We start from the raw sequence: 15,723 nt of genomic DNA, 5'->3' as shown, positions 1-15,723 counted from the left end.
AACAACTCTCATCCCCGCCTCAGAACCCACTGTTCCCAACATGTGTAAGAAGATACCACTTTATTTTAAGCTCTGCTACAGCATCCCTGGCTGGATAAATATACCTTCTGCATTAAAACATCCACTTCCCTTGTCCAAAACAATGATGAGTAAGTTATACCTGGCACTTGAAGAGAAATTTCATTACTTAAAATAAATGAATTAAAAATCAACTAAAAGCCTCAAGCACTTTAGTAAAACAACTACGCCTGGTTGCCCAACTCTTCTAGCACCCATGGGGAACAATCATTCCAAAAAGCCACCTAGGGATCTTACCAAGTATCATGTCTTCATAAGTTGTTCAGAATCCTACCTGCAATGGTACTGCCAAATTTTCAAGCAAGCACAACATAGGAAGTACTGAACCTTTAGGAAAATTGCAGTTAAACTTCTGTGCTTTTATTAGCATTCAAGCCGACACACTTTTGAAATACAAATATGATTACATCAAATGACCCTACTTCCTTTCTCCTCTCTTTCTTTCACTTTTAAATTAACTCCATTAGCAATGCACCAGCAGGTGCCTGAATGGATCGAAAGAAACACCGTTTTGCACTACGTAACATGGTACTGTTTGGAAGTGATGTAACTGTATTCTTTTTGATACGAGGGAGAGGTGGCTCAAAGCAAACCTTAAAGCCAACCTCAACAGAAGGTAGAAACCTTCAAAATACCGTGTTTTCCACATGCAATCGAAACAGGACACACCTTAAGTCAATAATATCATATACACAATATTACTATCTTGATTCTACTTAGAGATCATGTAAAAGTATGCCATTTCCTGGCAACCTGCTGAGTTTAGATAGCAATGAAAAAAGGCAAGAGTAACAAACCCAGTGAGTGAACATTTCCTCTTCCATTATCAGCTGTATCTGTCCAGTCTGACAACCGTCACAGAAAGAAGCGTAAGTAAGAAGAAAAGACTGCAATGTGGGTGATGGCAAACCAAAAGGTATGGCCAAACCAAATGCTCTCCATCACACATTGGGAGAAAAGAGCAAGGACCAAGAAGGAGGATCTGGTTTGTCTTCGTGAGGGCATTTCCCAGCCTGATCTATCACACAAGGAGAATGTGCCAACACTTTTCTAATTGCTTTCTTCTCTGCTAAACAAAGGGAAAGGTGTACCTCTTACCCATGGTCCTTCTAGGGATGTGCTTAGAAAACACAACACATCCCACAGAAGGGTGCAGAGCTCTCACCTCCCATCAGCAAGGAAAGCTGACAATGTACCTTAATTTGTTTCCTGAGGCTTCAAAATAGGAAGAACATCTGTAAACACCTGGTCTAGACCTTTCTGATCACAGAACATTTTACCCAGAGTTGTTTACGGCATAACCCTGTGGTCATAATCTCAGAGGAACAAACATTTCCTATTCTATTTTTGTATGTCTGTAATTATCTGCCCCATCAGAGCAGCGTAATATATGTGTGAGGCACAAGTGACCTGCTTTGAGTCAAAAGCTTTTTAGGTGATGTATCACAACCTCTCACACAACAGCATTTGACTAAGTCCAAGGGCTTTAAATTGCAGAACAGTGCAAGGCTGAAGAGGGTTGAGAGGAGCTACACCATGGAGCAGACACAGAGTGTGTCAGAGAAGGGAAGAGAAGGCATGTCATTAGTTCCCTAGGCTGTGCCTGCTGATGTCTGAAGATGGTTATTTTGTCTCCCGCAGGCTTAAGTATCCGTGTGGGGGTAACAATCCTCTTTGCAGAGGAGGATGTCCTGGAGATTAAGGAAAGAAGCAGAAAGGAAACATCTCACTCACAGAAAAAGATTTACCTGAAGGGGAGAGGGACACAGAAGAAGCCATAAGCAAAACTGAATGACCACAACTGAATTGCTTAGTGGTGCAGCTAGTGTGACCGACCCTTACTCTGATTTCATGAAATCTCTCCTAGTGTTACTGCGGGCATGTCTACACCTCCAGCAGCTACTTTTTAACTCCCTGGTCACTTTTATCTACTCTTGACAGAAGACAGGAGTCTTCAAAATATCACTCTCTTCCATGTGCACTCAAACCAAGAGGCTGGGAGGAACAGAGGGAGCAGAGTTTCTCTTCCCAGACTAAGAGGCTGCCTGTTACTTTGGTTACATCCTGACGTCGGAGAATCCCTACCTCAGTTGAGTGTATTTTCAGCATACACAAGAGCACAGCTAACATGGCAGTCCTAAGGGTAATCTAGCTTAAAAGCAAATCAAATCTGCAAGACGAATTCACTGGAAACCAAGTTCCACTACTTGCAACTTTTCAGGGAAAAGTTTTATGCTAAATAATTATTCTGAGCCAGCAATTCCAAACAAGGGCCCTTCATCGCATCTCCCTTACAGAGATTGCCCTTACAGAGATCACAAGATCTTTAGCTACTTGGTGTCTGCAATTCTATGCCTGTTACTCAGCAATACTGTATGAAACAAAACAGGCAAGTGCTGGCACTGAGCGAAATCTTATGTCCATGAGTCACATTAGTTTTAACTGTGTTATTCTCTTGTGTAATGTGACCGTGAATTGTCCCAGAAATGCAGATACTGACCAGTGACTGTGGGAATATATTCCATTGCGTGTGGAATAGAACAGAGGAAAACAAACTAAACACAATGGCTGTGAGATACACAGATTAAAGAACACTGTACAGAAATATCAAAGCAAGACAATGGAAGAAGTGAGAAAAGAAAGTCTACCTCTCAGGACAGCAAAACTACTGATTTAGTTTAGCAATTTCATTCCAGTAATTGCCTGGAAAAATTATTTTGATGTTGCAAGAAATATGTTGCCCCGGTGGATTTCACTGTAGCTGCACTGCTAGCTTTTCTCACTGGGTACTATACAGATACCTGCACATCTATAACTCCAAAGAACTGTTTGCAGCAAAGAAGAGACAGAGGTGAACTGCCAAACAGACAGCATGACTGCTCTCAATCACACAGAAATGCAACTCAGATGGGTAGAGCAACCCTTTGTGCTTGAGTACCACATGAAGATACGTGGCTGCTAAAAAGGCATGCTGGACTACATTGGATTGGATGACTAAAAGCAAAAGGCAGGCAAAGGCTGAACGTCAGCTAAAGTTTCTGAGTTTTGAAGTTAGGTTCCATTCTGAGAAGTGAAATTCTCTTTCTGATTGAACCTTCCCCCTTCATTTTCTATACCAACATTCACATTTCAATTAGAAAAAATATGGGCTTTAGACAATATTTTTTACTTCTAGTCCTACAAGCAGGTTGCAGGAGAATACACTGCAAACCTATGCTGGATTCCCTTCCCATCTTCGCACTGCTATCATACATGAAAACCTTGTTCTGAAGTGTTTGGACATATAAACATATGTCCCTATCAGGACAGCCACCAATGAGTCAGTAAAGTTATGTATGATCTGTGTGCAAACTTCACCATGCTACGGACAGTTGGTCTGCATTCTCTATTTTACTCCTTGTATTTGAAAATGGTTCTTAGAAAAAACAAACAACACATCTGGGTTTATCTGTGGCATTATAAGAACTCCATAAGATAGCAAACTTTAACCCTTCATATGGAAAGCTAGCAAATCGAGCAACTTCTTTTAACACTGTACCTACCAAATCAGGCCTCTAAGGCTTAATGTAACCATGTCTAAAATGTCACACCAAATGGACAAACAGGACAGATGTGTTGTGCCAGGGACACTGTTTCCTAATGTAGAGACTACAGTGTATCTCCTCCTATACTCCTCATATTGGTAACTGTTGAACAGTATGAACCCAAATGACTGCTTTCAGCAGCTACAAACAAGGATGTGCTTGTATTTGTCTGACAAAAACAACCTTGTTTCATGGCGGGAGAAATTGTTTTTTTGAGGAAGCGGTCAGTTCATAAAGAGAAGAGTGCTCTTCTGATAACAGGAATTGCACTAGTATCGCTCTCAACAAACTCATCTGTCCTTTCTCTCTAAGGCACACCACATCTCATCCCATGTCAGGAAAGCTGTGCCACATTTACGAGCACCCCCAAATTAACCACAGCATATCTCTCCCAGAGACTGGCTGTTCCAAACAGCCAAAGGGGCTGTTCCAAACCTATTCCATGGAGAAATACATCCCTCTCACCTCAACTGGTGAGCTGAGAAGTACTATTCAAAAGTGAAAAGACTTTTTCCCCTTTGCAGCCTCACTTTTCCAAGCCTCTCTTCCTCCCCAGAACTCACCCAACTACTGAGATCTCTTTTACACATTCTTCAAGCCAAGCACCATATGCTCAGATAACACTCTGAGGAGCAAAGATACCTGTAGAATTAGAAAGAGTAAAGGACTTCTAGCTGTAGAGGAGTGCTAATGACTCATGATGCTCAACTTGCTTAACGTACAAGCCTGGGACCTTCAAAAAATCTCATCTTCAGCTCACCAAAGTTGAGAAACAGATGCCATATTAACATCCTCAGCAAGCCTGGTCTGACCAACATGTCTCAGGCACCTCTCAGACTTTAGGAGTGTTAAAAGCAGCAATGATCACACCACAGCTCTAACTGCCTCCATTCGAATATGGGCTTGGCTCAGCAGGATTTTTTACCTTGGTATCTACTGCTCCACGCTGTGCCTCCAAGCAGAGATTTCAGACGCGCTTAAAAAGGCTGCCTCCAACTAATAGCTCTGAGAAGTGTGGCAGCTGGGTGTTGAGAACAGTCCACATGTAGCACTCCACCTGTCCATCCAGCCAACAGGAGTGGTAGCTCCCTGGGGCAACTCCTCACCTATGTAGTTCCCAGAGAATGAGCAACAAGCAATGCTAAAAATTACAGGTTTTGGTCACGCAAATGCAGATCAAACAGGAGGCAAGCACATCAAGCAAAAACCAGGCTAGGACAACTGAGGCTGACTGGTTGCTGGGTGAATCATGCTACCCTTGGGCCAATAAGCAAAGATTCCAGGTTTCTTTCCTCTGCAGCAGGAAGCATTTCCTCTCTCCCCATTTTTCTCCAGAGTTTCCCATTGGTGGTCACCATTCCGGGGGAGAAGGAGGAATTGTACTTACAAACCCCAAAGATTTAGGAAGCCTTAGGAAGAGAAGTCTGTAGAGTACTGTAGTCTCCACACCTGCTGGGAACAGGCAGGCCCACAGATGCCAAGCCCACAGATGCCAAGTTGTTCAAGGAGAGCCTGATCCAACCTGTTCACTTACAAAATCTACGCTGGCTCGCAGCAGTAAAGAGACCTTTTGTGTGCCCATCCTCCTTCCCAGTAGTAAACTAAATGTCATGGTAGACACACACGAAGGTTAACAAACATCTCTGCTTAGGCCACTATACAATCAGCAACATCAGCAACGCTGTGATGGACAAAAATATCAAATTAACAAGAAGGTGTGCAGGTTTCACAGAGTTTCCATGCATTATGAGGATGACTGTGCATGTCATTTTCCATTCCTTCTATCAGTGTTACAAAATGCGAAGCCTTCTGAATATATCTGAACAACAAACTTCAGATTACTACAAGTATGGCACTGTTGGACACAAGCAATCACCACTCTCTGGAGAAATTGGAATTGCTATAGAAAAACATGAAAGGAAAACAGACTAGATTCTAACTGCTAATATATATATATATTTGCACTGGCAAAACCAAACAAATATATACATGGTATGTAAAGATAGAAAAATAATGACACATAATAAAACACCACTTAGGGTTCTTACAATTCCCTCTGGTTCAATAATCTAAGCAATACCTAAAACATACCAGAGGGCCCAGTGTTCGTTCCATGAAGGGATAACTATACTTTCTAAAGCAAAAGAAATAACAATCCAAGCTAAAAATAATTATCAGCACTGCTTTTCCTTTGGTCCAATTTGATAATTTCTGTAATTGCACAATCACTCTTTAAAGGGTATTTTTAATAGTTTTCCCAACCAAGTCTTAGCACAGCCTGGCTTTCAGGGCACGAGGACAAATTCCCATTCCTTTTATGTAATGGTCTGACAGCAGAGAGAAGGGCTGTAAATATAATACACCCTTTCATTATTGTCAGGTGCTGAACAAAAGAGGCTCCTGTGTAAAAGAAAATCGGGCTTCATAATGAACTAACTGGCCCTTCAGAAGAAGTAGTGCAACCATGTTCACACAAAACACTGCTGAATATATGTACTAGGATAGGGGAAAAAAAGGAAAACCAGCTTGCATTTGTTTCCCACCATAGATAACATAGATACAATTTTTGAACAGCAGTGCAGTCTGTCTTCTAAACGCTAATGTTTGTAAACATTGTTTGGAACATCTGGAACATCTTCTACACACCCACAAGGATCCTTGGAAGACTTGAAGAAATTAATGCCTTTCGCACAATATCTGGAACGTACAACAAGCGCTATTGTTGGAAGACAATGTGTTCTCCTGCTGCATAACATCAGAACTGAAAACAAGAAATACACCAACAGAAAACTCGTTGCCATGTTACTGACAAGAATGTGTCCAGGCTTTACGCTGAATGTTTAACCTCAGCCTGCCTCCATCAGAGCTGAACAAAACCAAACAGCCACTTTCACTATTTAGAATGTAAAGGCAGAACGCCTGCTGCTCTTTCTCTTTTGTTTACACTCGGGAAGTAACTCGGTGCACAGGGAGAGGCCAAGCGGGGAGCTTGGCAGTCACACCCGACCAACTCTAAACGCCAAACAAACCTTTACGCTGGCAAAAACCAGCCGGCGGCTCGCCGTGACGACAAACCCACACAGCAAACAGGCAGGGCCCCACGTTCCTCAACCGTCAGCTGGACCAACAGCCTGCAAACTGCACAGCCTCTCGGCGCACTGACTCACCGCTGCCGGAACTCTATTAGAGGAGAATCCCAAGAGCGAAGGCGGTCACGCGTTTCGCCAAAGCCTCGCTTATTCTCCCTGCTGCGTGTTGCACAACGTACCGGGAGGAGGGCTGGCTGCGATCCCGGCACCTGGTCTGGAGACAGACCGGTCCAGCAAAACTCTCCCTGTCATCCGACAGAGATTTGCCGACACAAGGGCAAGCGGGATTAGGGCAGAGGCAAATATTTGTGTGTCAGCACTGCGCACCCGGTGAGGCACCGCGCAGGCCGGTGTTTGGTTTCTAGCCCGGCCCCGTGACTCTACTCCGAGAGCAGCAGTGCCCGTCCAGGGGAACGGCAGGGCCTGCTGTGGGGCGTCATTTAGGGGCGAAAAGACAGAGGTGTTTACGCTGGAACAAAATCACGGCTCGGGATGCAGCGACGGCACCCAGGGCAGCGGGGCCAGGCCGCAACCCCGGCCCAGACCGAGCCGTCCCAAGGGCGCCGGGCCCAGCTGCCCCGCGCTCTCCCCGCCCCGGGGGCCCGCAGTGTCGATCCCCCGTCCCCGCGGCTCCTCCCCCCGAAGCCGGGCTGCAGCGGCAACAAGTGGGAGCCGCCGAACTTTCTTCCCCCTCCCCGCAGCCGCCGACGCGGCCGCCTTTCCCCCCACCGGCCCCGCCGACCTCCGCTCTCCCTCGGGCGGGACTGTCCCTCCGGTACCTGCGCGGCGGCCGCCATATCGCGGGGAGGGCGCTGCGGGACGCTCCGGTGCCGCTGTCCGCCCGCCGCCGCCTACAGCTCCCGTGAGGCCGCTGCGGTGCCTCCCCGGCGGGAGGACGGGCCGGGTAGGGCCGAGCCGGGAGGCGGCCTGGGGGAGGCGACGGAGTGAAAATAAAGGGGGAAAGATGTGTTTGCGGGAATAAAATTGCTGCTCTCCCATCGAGCTGAGGGGTTGGGGTGCTTCTAGAGATTGGTTTCTTGTATCCTGTTAGCAACCTTGCTCCACGTCGCCTGTCAAGAAGTGTAATTTATCCTTATATTGCTCGCTATCACTTCTTGTACAGCTCCATGTAACTTGTATGTTTGTTTTGTTTTGCTTATCCATCACTTCATCAAGCTCTTTGCACGCACAACTGAAGTGACTTTGAGAGTTATGCTCAGTTAAGCTGGTACATAGCACGTTTCTTCTTTCTGTTCCTGTTGATGAAAGGAAAACACTTTTCCCACAGCCGTAAGCAGTAGGGATGAAAAGAGATAGATAAAGACCATATATGGCAATCATAGAATAGAATCATAGAACAATTTAGGCTGGAAAAAACCTCTCCTCCTTGTCCAACCTCCAACCTACCCCCACTACACGCACTGACCACGTCCCTCCGTGCCACATCCATGCACTTACTGAACATCTCCAGGGACAGTGACTGCACCACCTCCCTGGGCAGCCTGTGCCACTGCAGCACTGCTCTTTCTGAGATTTCAACTAATTTCTAAGAGATGGGGAGAAAACTGGTGTGAAACTGGTAGATAAGATTACTTGCTGATGTGTATTACTGGCAGTGTGCTCCCACACCTCCTGGCACAAGCATGTCCTTCCGCGAAGAAGCTACTTTCACTCTTTTTCTATCACACATACTACTTTCTGAAAAGTCATTTCTTTCACAGTATCTGAAGTTGACTACAGTTTTCTATATAAATGAGTTCATTAGTGTGTGTTTTTTTTTTTTTCATCATTATTGCCTCGTTAAATAAACAATTTCAAATAAAACTTGTGACCAAGCAGATTGTCATTGATTCTTGCTGCAATGCATGTGACTATATTAGTGGTAAACTTCAGCTTTGGCAGCCATAAGATCAAAGCATCCTATTTTCAGGACTCCGAGGAAATACACTTGGTATGTAGTCACTGACACATCTTCATCATCTGCATTTTTCTCATCTTCAACATAAGGATGATGAAGTGACCTTAAAGTTTTGGTGAGTAGTCTTCACCAAAGGTATGATTTTGAATATCTTTGAAGTATTTTAATGTCCCCAAAAGTGCAGGTTATGAGGCTACGTGTGTTTTGGGCACATGACTCATGAAATGGCTTACATTGTTCCAACCAACCTTTAGGCTGACTTCTATTGGTGTGCTTATATCATGCAGTACACAACCAGAAGCATCTGCTGAAAACAAATGGTTGTTTTCCATTCATCCATAGACAACTGGGTGTCTTCCAAAAGTAACCCAAGTTGGAAATGATGATAAATCAGATCCCAAATGATTTCATTGCAGTGGAGGGCTTACACACTTTCAAAATCTCTACGTGGTTCAGTCTTTCACATATAATCAAGCATAATGGATTGCTCCTGCTTTTTAATGCAGTGGCAAGCTACTTTCAGAAGTATTTCATTATTGACATTTGTTATTGAATTATCGTTTCCCTCTACAGATAAGTGTTTACAGAGAAAAATGCATTACTTCCTGAACATAGCTGACCAACACTTCCATAGGATTTTCTGTGTTTTCTAATTTCTTAGCAACAAAGGAGTTTCAGGATTTTTGCCTTTTCTACTTATGATTTTTTTCTCTGTTTGTATTTTGAGACTTCTTCATAACTATGACAACTTGGATGGAAAGCATTATCATTCTCTAAAGCCAAAAGTCGAGAAAGGAAAGAATGTCACTTAGAATTTTTGAATCACTTGCTATTAAGAAATGATGCTATGATATTTATACTTTCATTTGTAGCTTTTTGTATTTCAAATTTTCAGTGCTCATATTTCTATACTAGCCTCAGTCAAGAAATCAGCAGAGCCACCTCAACCACTCAATGCAGACATAGATTGGTGTGAAACATGGATGCCAAGCACAAAAGAGGTGGGAGGTTAAATGGAGTGGGCAGCAGCGCGGGGGAAAGCCCAGGAATGAGTACTGGGGCTGCAGTGCTGCTGGCACACGTGTGGCAGGTGAGGCCGGTGCATAGTGATGACCAAGCAATGGATGGCGTCATCACTCTGAGACGGGCGGTGGTGTCCCCCAGTGAAGGTGATGCCCGGCAACACAGCCAAGCCATGTTTGTGACATCTCCATGCAATGGATTGTGACTGCTTGGCCCACGCTGCTCTAATGCGGGCACAGCAGCCCAGCCCAGCAGTTCGTGCCTGGCCTCCAACCGAGCGAGTGTGCGAGGACTGGAGTGTGGACAGGGCGAGCTTTGGAGCTGGAACGTGCTCTGGGTGCTGCTTGCGCAGCGCTCAGACACTGTTTCAGAGCCACTTGTGCTGTACCCCGACCCTGCTGTTGGCAGCAGGCGGCCGGGGCATCAAGGAGAGGAGCGTGCAGCAGCGCAGGTGGGCAGCGTGGCAATGCCTCATGCCAGCAAGTGGGGGTGCTTCTTGAGGGAACATACCCAGGCTGGCCTATGCCTGTAAGGCACCTTGTCCACTTCCTACAGTGTCTGGAGGGGAAGAGGGACAGGGAGTGTTTGCTGATGAGAGCCAGTGGCAGTGAGTGACCGTGGCCTCTCTCTGTCTTTTGCAGTTGGTGAGACCTTCTGCCTGCTGCAGCACCTGTGAGGGGAGCAGCTTCCCGACCTCAGCTCTCCCCAGCCCACTGCACAGCCCGGGCCATGGACGCGCCATCCAACTGGACCTGCCCCATCTGCGGGCAAAGCCGGGAGGATGTCGCTTACGTGACCCCCTGCCAGCACCAGCTGTGCTATGGCTGTGCCATCTGGTGGGCAGAGAAGAAGCCGAGTTGTGCCGTATGCGGGCACAGAATCGCCACCATCCGATACTCGGTGAGGTCGGACGAGGACTACCTGGAGTGTGCTGTCCCGCAGCCCGATGCGCACTCAGGTCACGGCCTGCAGGACGAGCAGGGGCCTGCAGAGCCGGTGCTCATCCCAGCTGAGCACAACTTCCCAGCCGAGGTCTGGGCTGCCTTCTTCCAACAACATCCGGAAGACCTCGGACCCCTGCTCCAGTGGCTGCAGGAGGAGATCCAGCAGGTGTCCAGCGACGACTGGTGGGAAGTCTACGTGGCACAGTGCACCACCGTCAACTTCCTGTGCCAGCACGGGCTGGACGAGGAGGCCTTGGTGCAGGCGCTGCAGCTGACCACCAGTGGTGATGTGCTGCCCTTCGTAAGAAGGCTGGTCAGCACCGCTGCAGCCCTGTACGGCCCCACCATCCGCCACCAGCTGGACCACCAGGACGCCCGTGCTGCTGGACGGAGGGAGGACAGCCCTGCAGCCAGCCCCAGCACCAGCACCTCCCAGCAGGAGCCTCCTGCCTCGGGTTCAGGCCGCTCCACCAGCCCCGCAGGGCCCAGCACGGAGCCAGGGCAGGAGGCGACAGCGGGCCCCTCTTCCCAGGGCAGGGACCGCTCGTCTGGGGGGCCCCGGCACCCCCCGAAGAGGAAGACCCGCAGCAGCCCCCAGGACTCTGCACCGCCCTGCAAGAGGCGGCCCCGGCGGCGGCGCTAGGCCGGCACCGCACTGCCATAAGAGCACGGCTCCAGAGGGCTGGGAGGCCAACATCTGCCTCTCGTTCTGCTGCTTTCAATACTTAATAAATATCCGTTATAACTAAGAACTAAAAGTCTCGGTGTTATTGACAAGACTGCCGGCGTTGCTGTTCCTACCCACGCTACCCATGCTGCTTTCTCCATATTTCAGTCCTGATGGAGGGTGTTAAATTTCATCTTTGTTGCCATGACCATAAATCAGCATTCCTGATATTACTAATAAAAGAGACAAAGACCCCAAAGAGCAGAAGAGGGACCAATTGTGATGACACGTGATGACATTTTGTGATGACATCACAAAATCAGATCCCGTCCCAAACCATCCCACTGTGAGTAATGCAGGAATTCATCAGAGGGAGGAAAACACACGGAACTGTAAGGAATCAAACTCCAACCCATTAAGAGCACACTGCCATGAGTGATCTCTTTAATTTTTGAAACGCTTCAGTTACATCATGACCTTTGGCTTGAATTCTGTGATATTTGAAAACAGAGAAGAGCTTAATATGAGGAATTCAGAGCAATGTAAAGCTTCATCAAGGGCACCTGTAACAAACCTTCTCGCACCTCAGTTGAGAAGTCCAGCTGAGAGCTTGCAGGAGAAGCTGGTTGTTCTCCCATTCCATGGGGTTAAGCTTTATTTGGTCTTAATCGGAGAAGGGAGAGCACGTCCACTGAACTGTCATTTCCAATTAAGATTAGAGGAGTCATCCTGCATCAAAGCGCTCCTGGCACTGTACAAGTCATAGTACCAAGTGCCAGATGTAAGAGTGCAACCACCCACCCTGATCCTATTCCCTTCCCTAAAATAGACTGCAGTTTCTGAAAGCAATTAATTTCACCCTTTTCACTTCACAAAGTTCTTTCTCTCAGTTCTTCATTTGCTCAAACCAAAAAAATAGTTGATTTATTCAGTGAAATTAAAGATTCAAGGTCCTCTGATCATTACAGTTTACCGAGAGCAATCTGTATTTTCCATGTTCCCGGAAATGCCAGAAAGGAAGACATTTTTCACGTGAGTCTGTAATGAGAATCCTCAGCTGCCCATCCCTAGACATGCAGTAAGACTATCCTGTGTTTTCAGTAATATGCATATGAACAAAGACAGAAGCTATGCCAAAGCATTTTCTCTTTACAACAGATATAGCTTCCAGTGCTCCTTACTAGAGGTCAGCTCTGCTGGAAAAGATCTGGTAGTTCAAGTGGACAACCAGTTGAACAAAACACAGTCAAGTGCCCTTGCTGTGGTGAAGTCTTACAATGTACAGCCCTGAAGGTTGAGGGAAGGCATTACTCCCCTCTATCTGATCCTCATGCAGTCACAAGTGCCATATCAAATCCAGTCTGGGGCCTTCAATAGAAGAGAAAGATTGACTCAAGTGAGTCCAGTGGAAGGTGAACAAGACAGGTAGGTTGCTGAAGCACATCATGGATAAGAAGACTAGATTGGATGGGATTTGTTTAGCCCCAGGAAAAAAGCAAGGCTCAGAGGAGAACTGATAGTTATCTTCGTTTCTGCAATGGAAAGACACAGAAAACAATGATCCAGCTCTACTCAAAAGAGTGCATTTAAAAGACAAGAGATTTTCAAAGTTTCACCAGGCAAGGCCCTGAGCAGCCTCATCAAACAGCAAAGGTAGCACTGCGGTGAGCAGGGTGGGGGACTGGCAGAAGTCTCTTCCAAAATAAATGAATTTATGAAAATACACAATTACTTTTGTATCTGAAAATACTTCAGCTCTCATAGATAGTTCTCAAAGGCAGAAAACAAAAGTAACAATGTAATATTCATCTGAATTTCTGAACCTTTATTAGTACCACTTTATTATACTAGTAGAAGAAATCTCTACGTGAGTTACTTCTGGTTATGATAGACAACAGTAGGATTGGATAATATTTCACATCACCTTTACATGCTCAGATACAGGCTTAAGCTACAAGCAGATTTGAATAACTTGTTAAAATATGAGCAGGGCAGGACTGTTTAAATAGTTTGTGCTTCTGTTACAGTTCTTGACTTTTCATAAGCATTTATAGGATGTTCACATACATCAGAGATAAAGGCATCTACTGTATATAGACAGGTGTGAAGCAGGTCAAAAAACAAAGCTTTTTTATGTTCTCTTGGCTTCATATATATTTGCCTACCAACAGGTCAATGAACATTTTCACGTGGAGAAAATCAGTGAGTTCAGAACCAACAAATGCTGTGAAGCATTAAAAGCTACAGAAATGCTTAAGTGTCCATGCTATAAACAATATGAATATTTAAAATCAAGTAAGAAAGAAATGTGCACCACTGTTCACGTTAGGACCTGAAGTTTTAACTTCCAAAGGAAAAAGCAAACATTCTTTTGTATCACTGTGCCAAAAAGCGTAAAGGTAAGACTTACAGACCACTGAGGTCTTGGCTTCTCCATCCTCCTGCAAATATAATTGTAGTCATTTCCCACATACAATATGTTTGCAAAGACAAAATTTGCCACTTTCCCAAGGAAGGGACTTTAAGCATTGGAGCTCATGCATGGCCTTTAAAATCCAAAAGTTCATCCTAGACTAGTGCTAATAGTTTGGTCTCCCTTCAGTAGATGGATGCATCTTCATAGTGGAATTTGCCTTGAGAGCCAGTCCGGGGGCTGGAGACTTCATCGACACAGGGTAAATACTGTCTGCATAAACGAAACAAATGCCTCTTGAACTTGACTCCAGCAAATACGTAGAGCACGGGATTGAGGCAGCAGTGGGAGAAAGCAATCTTACGGCTGATGTGAAAGGCGAGGAGGGTGTCTTTTTCATATTGACAAGTAGGAGGTGGAAAAGTAATCAGAAAGCTGAGGATGTTGTAAGGTGCCCAGCTCAAGAAGAAAGCCACCACAATAACAAGGATGAGCTTCACAGTTCTGTGCTTTCTGCGAGATCTTGTTCCAAGCAGAATTATGAGTATGTTGATATAACAGAATACGATAATCCCAAAGGAAATCAAGAAGAGTATGTTTCTCTGATAAATGTCCACTTTTTTCCATTTCCAGTCATCATAATCACAGCTATTGACCTCTTCCAAGGTTTCTACCACTGTGGTGTGAATCATCTCAGGAACCACAATTAAAATGCTGCAAGTCCAAACAAACAAGCACACCAGAGAACCACAGTACTGTGTCTGGGATCTCAGAGTAGAAAGAGGGTTCACGACGTACAAGTACCGTAAAATAGTCATGAGAGTTAGAAAGAAAACACCACTGTAGTAGCCAATGGAGAAAATGGCATTCACTGCCTTGCAAAGGAACTCACCAAAAATCCACCCGAAGGTCTGGTCCACTGCCCAGAATGGCAGCATGCATGAGAAGACTAAGTCAGAGACGCAAAGATTCATGATGAAGATGTTTGTTAAAGATGTAAGGTTTTCATATTTGAACAGGATCCACAACACCAGAGTGTTTCCCAGCAGGCTGAGCAAAAATGCCAGAGTATAGAGAACAGTAGTGAAATGGGTGTAAAATATGAAATAGTTTCCCATTTCGCAGACGTTGCTTTCATTAAGAAAGTATTCAAAGGAGTAATTGTCATCCCAACCAGATGGATACTGTTCGTCATCCATTTGTCTCTGCAAACTCCAGCAAAAACACTGGAACTCCGCAAACTCCTCAAACTCTTAAGCACCACTAGAGTTAAAATGTCTGTGAAAAGTGATAAGAAAACAAAACTCCCATTCTGGATGCTTCTGTTTTAAGAGAAGAAAAGAAGCAGTGAAACTTTGTCCTATTTTTGGGAAAGAACTGAGTCATTTCCTCTTATGACTAGAGCACAAACAGGTAGATCCTAAGGATTTACCCTCAAGACAACATCAGTATCTTTAATGACTAAGGCAGATGCTATGATACTAATAGTTAAACTTTTACAATACAAATACTTTTTAACGTAAGAACCTCGGGTGCCAAGACTTTCAGATTTGCTACTGTTTTTTAGGTAGTCTGTAATGATACAGACCAGCTGACACCTCCTTCTAGCAGCTTCACCTGCCTGCCAGCCTGACTGCAGGTAGGAAGGTGATCTCAGCTCAGTGCTTGAATCTGGCCAACACCATCAAAAGTTACTGGGACTTGGAGGATGAATGAGATTCTGCCAGGTGGACATACAAGGGTAGCATGGCCACACACTGGCCTTGTTTCTTCATGAAATTGGCCTAAAAATAGGTATAGAAATAGGCATAGAAAAATTGATAGTAGTGCCAACCAATGGCTGAAAGTCTAAATTAACATTATATCAGTTGAAGGCTTACCTGCAGCATAGCATTTGAATTTACTGTGTCCAGTTCTGGCCTTGTCAGTTTAAGAAAGACAGGGGGCTTCTAGAGAGCGTCGGGAGGGCCAAAGGGATGACTGGAGGCATGGAGTATCTCTCTTATG

At 45.4% G+C, this 15,723-nt stretch overlaps 2 protein-coding genes across 5 annotated transcripts in view; both read right to left on the bottom strand.

The window, feature by feature from the left end:
• Nucleotides 1-7,648, bottom strand: part of FYCO1 (FYVE and coiled-coil domain autophagy adaptor 1) — a 32,980-nt gene extending 25,332 nt beyond the window's left edge. For all 4 annotated transcript variants that reach the window (XM_072329361.1, XM_072329362.1, XM_072329363.1 and 1 more), the window contains exon 1: nt 7,531-7,648. The gene's annotated coding sequence lies outside the window, so the exon portion shown is untranslated. The remainder of the gene's footprint in view (nt 1-7,530) is intronic.
• Nucleotides 7,649-13,901: 6,253 nt separating this feature from the next.
• XCR1 (X-C motif chemokine receptor 1) lies at nt 13,902-14,915 on the bottom strand. Its single transcript, XM_072330650.1, has one exon. It carries the CDS (start codon nt 14,913-14,915, stop codon nt 13,902-13,904), a length of 1,014 nt encoding a protein of 337 aa, XP_072186751.1.
• Nucleotides 14,916-15,723: the final 808 nt, after the last annotated feature.

Source organism: Excalfactoria chinensis, chromosome 2 (assembly GCF_039878825.1).
Source record: "Excalfactoria chinensis isolate bCotChi1 chromosome 2, bCotChi1.hap2, whole genome shotgun sequence".
NCBI classification, from domain to species: Eukaryota; Metazoa; Chordata; class Aves; order Galliformes; family Phasianidae; genus Excalfactoria; species Excalfactoria chinensis.
Note: the sequence above shows the minus strand (reverse complement) of the source record. Positions and strands in the feature narration are given on the sequence as shown.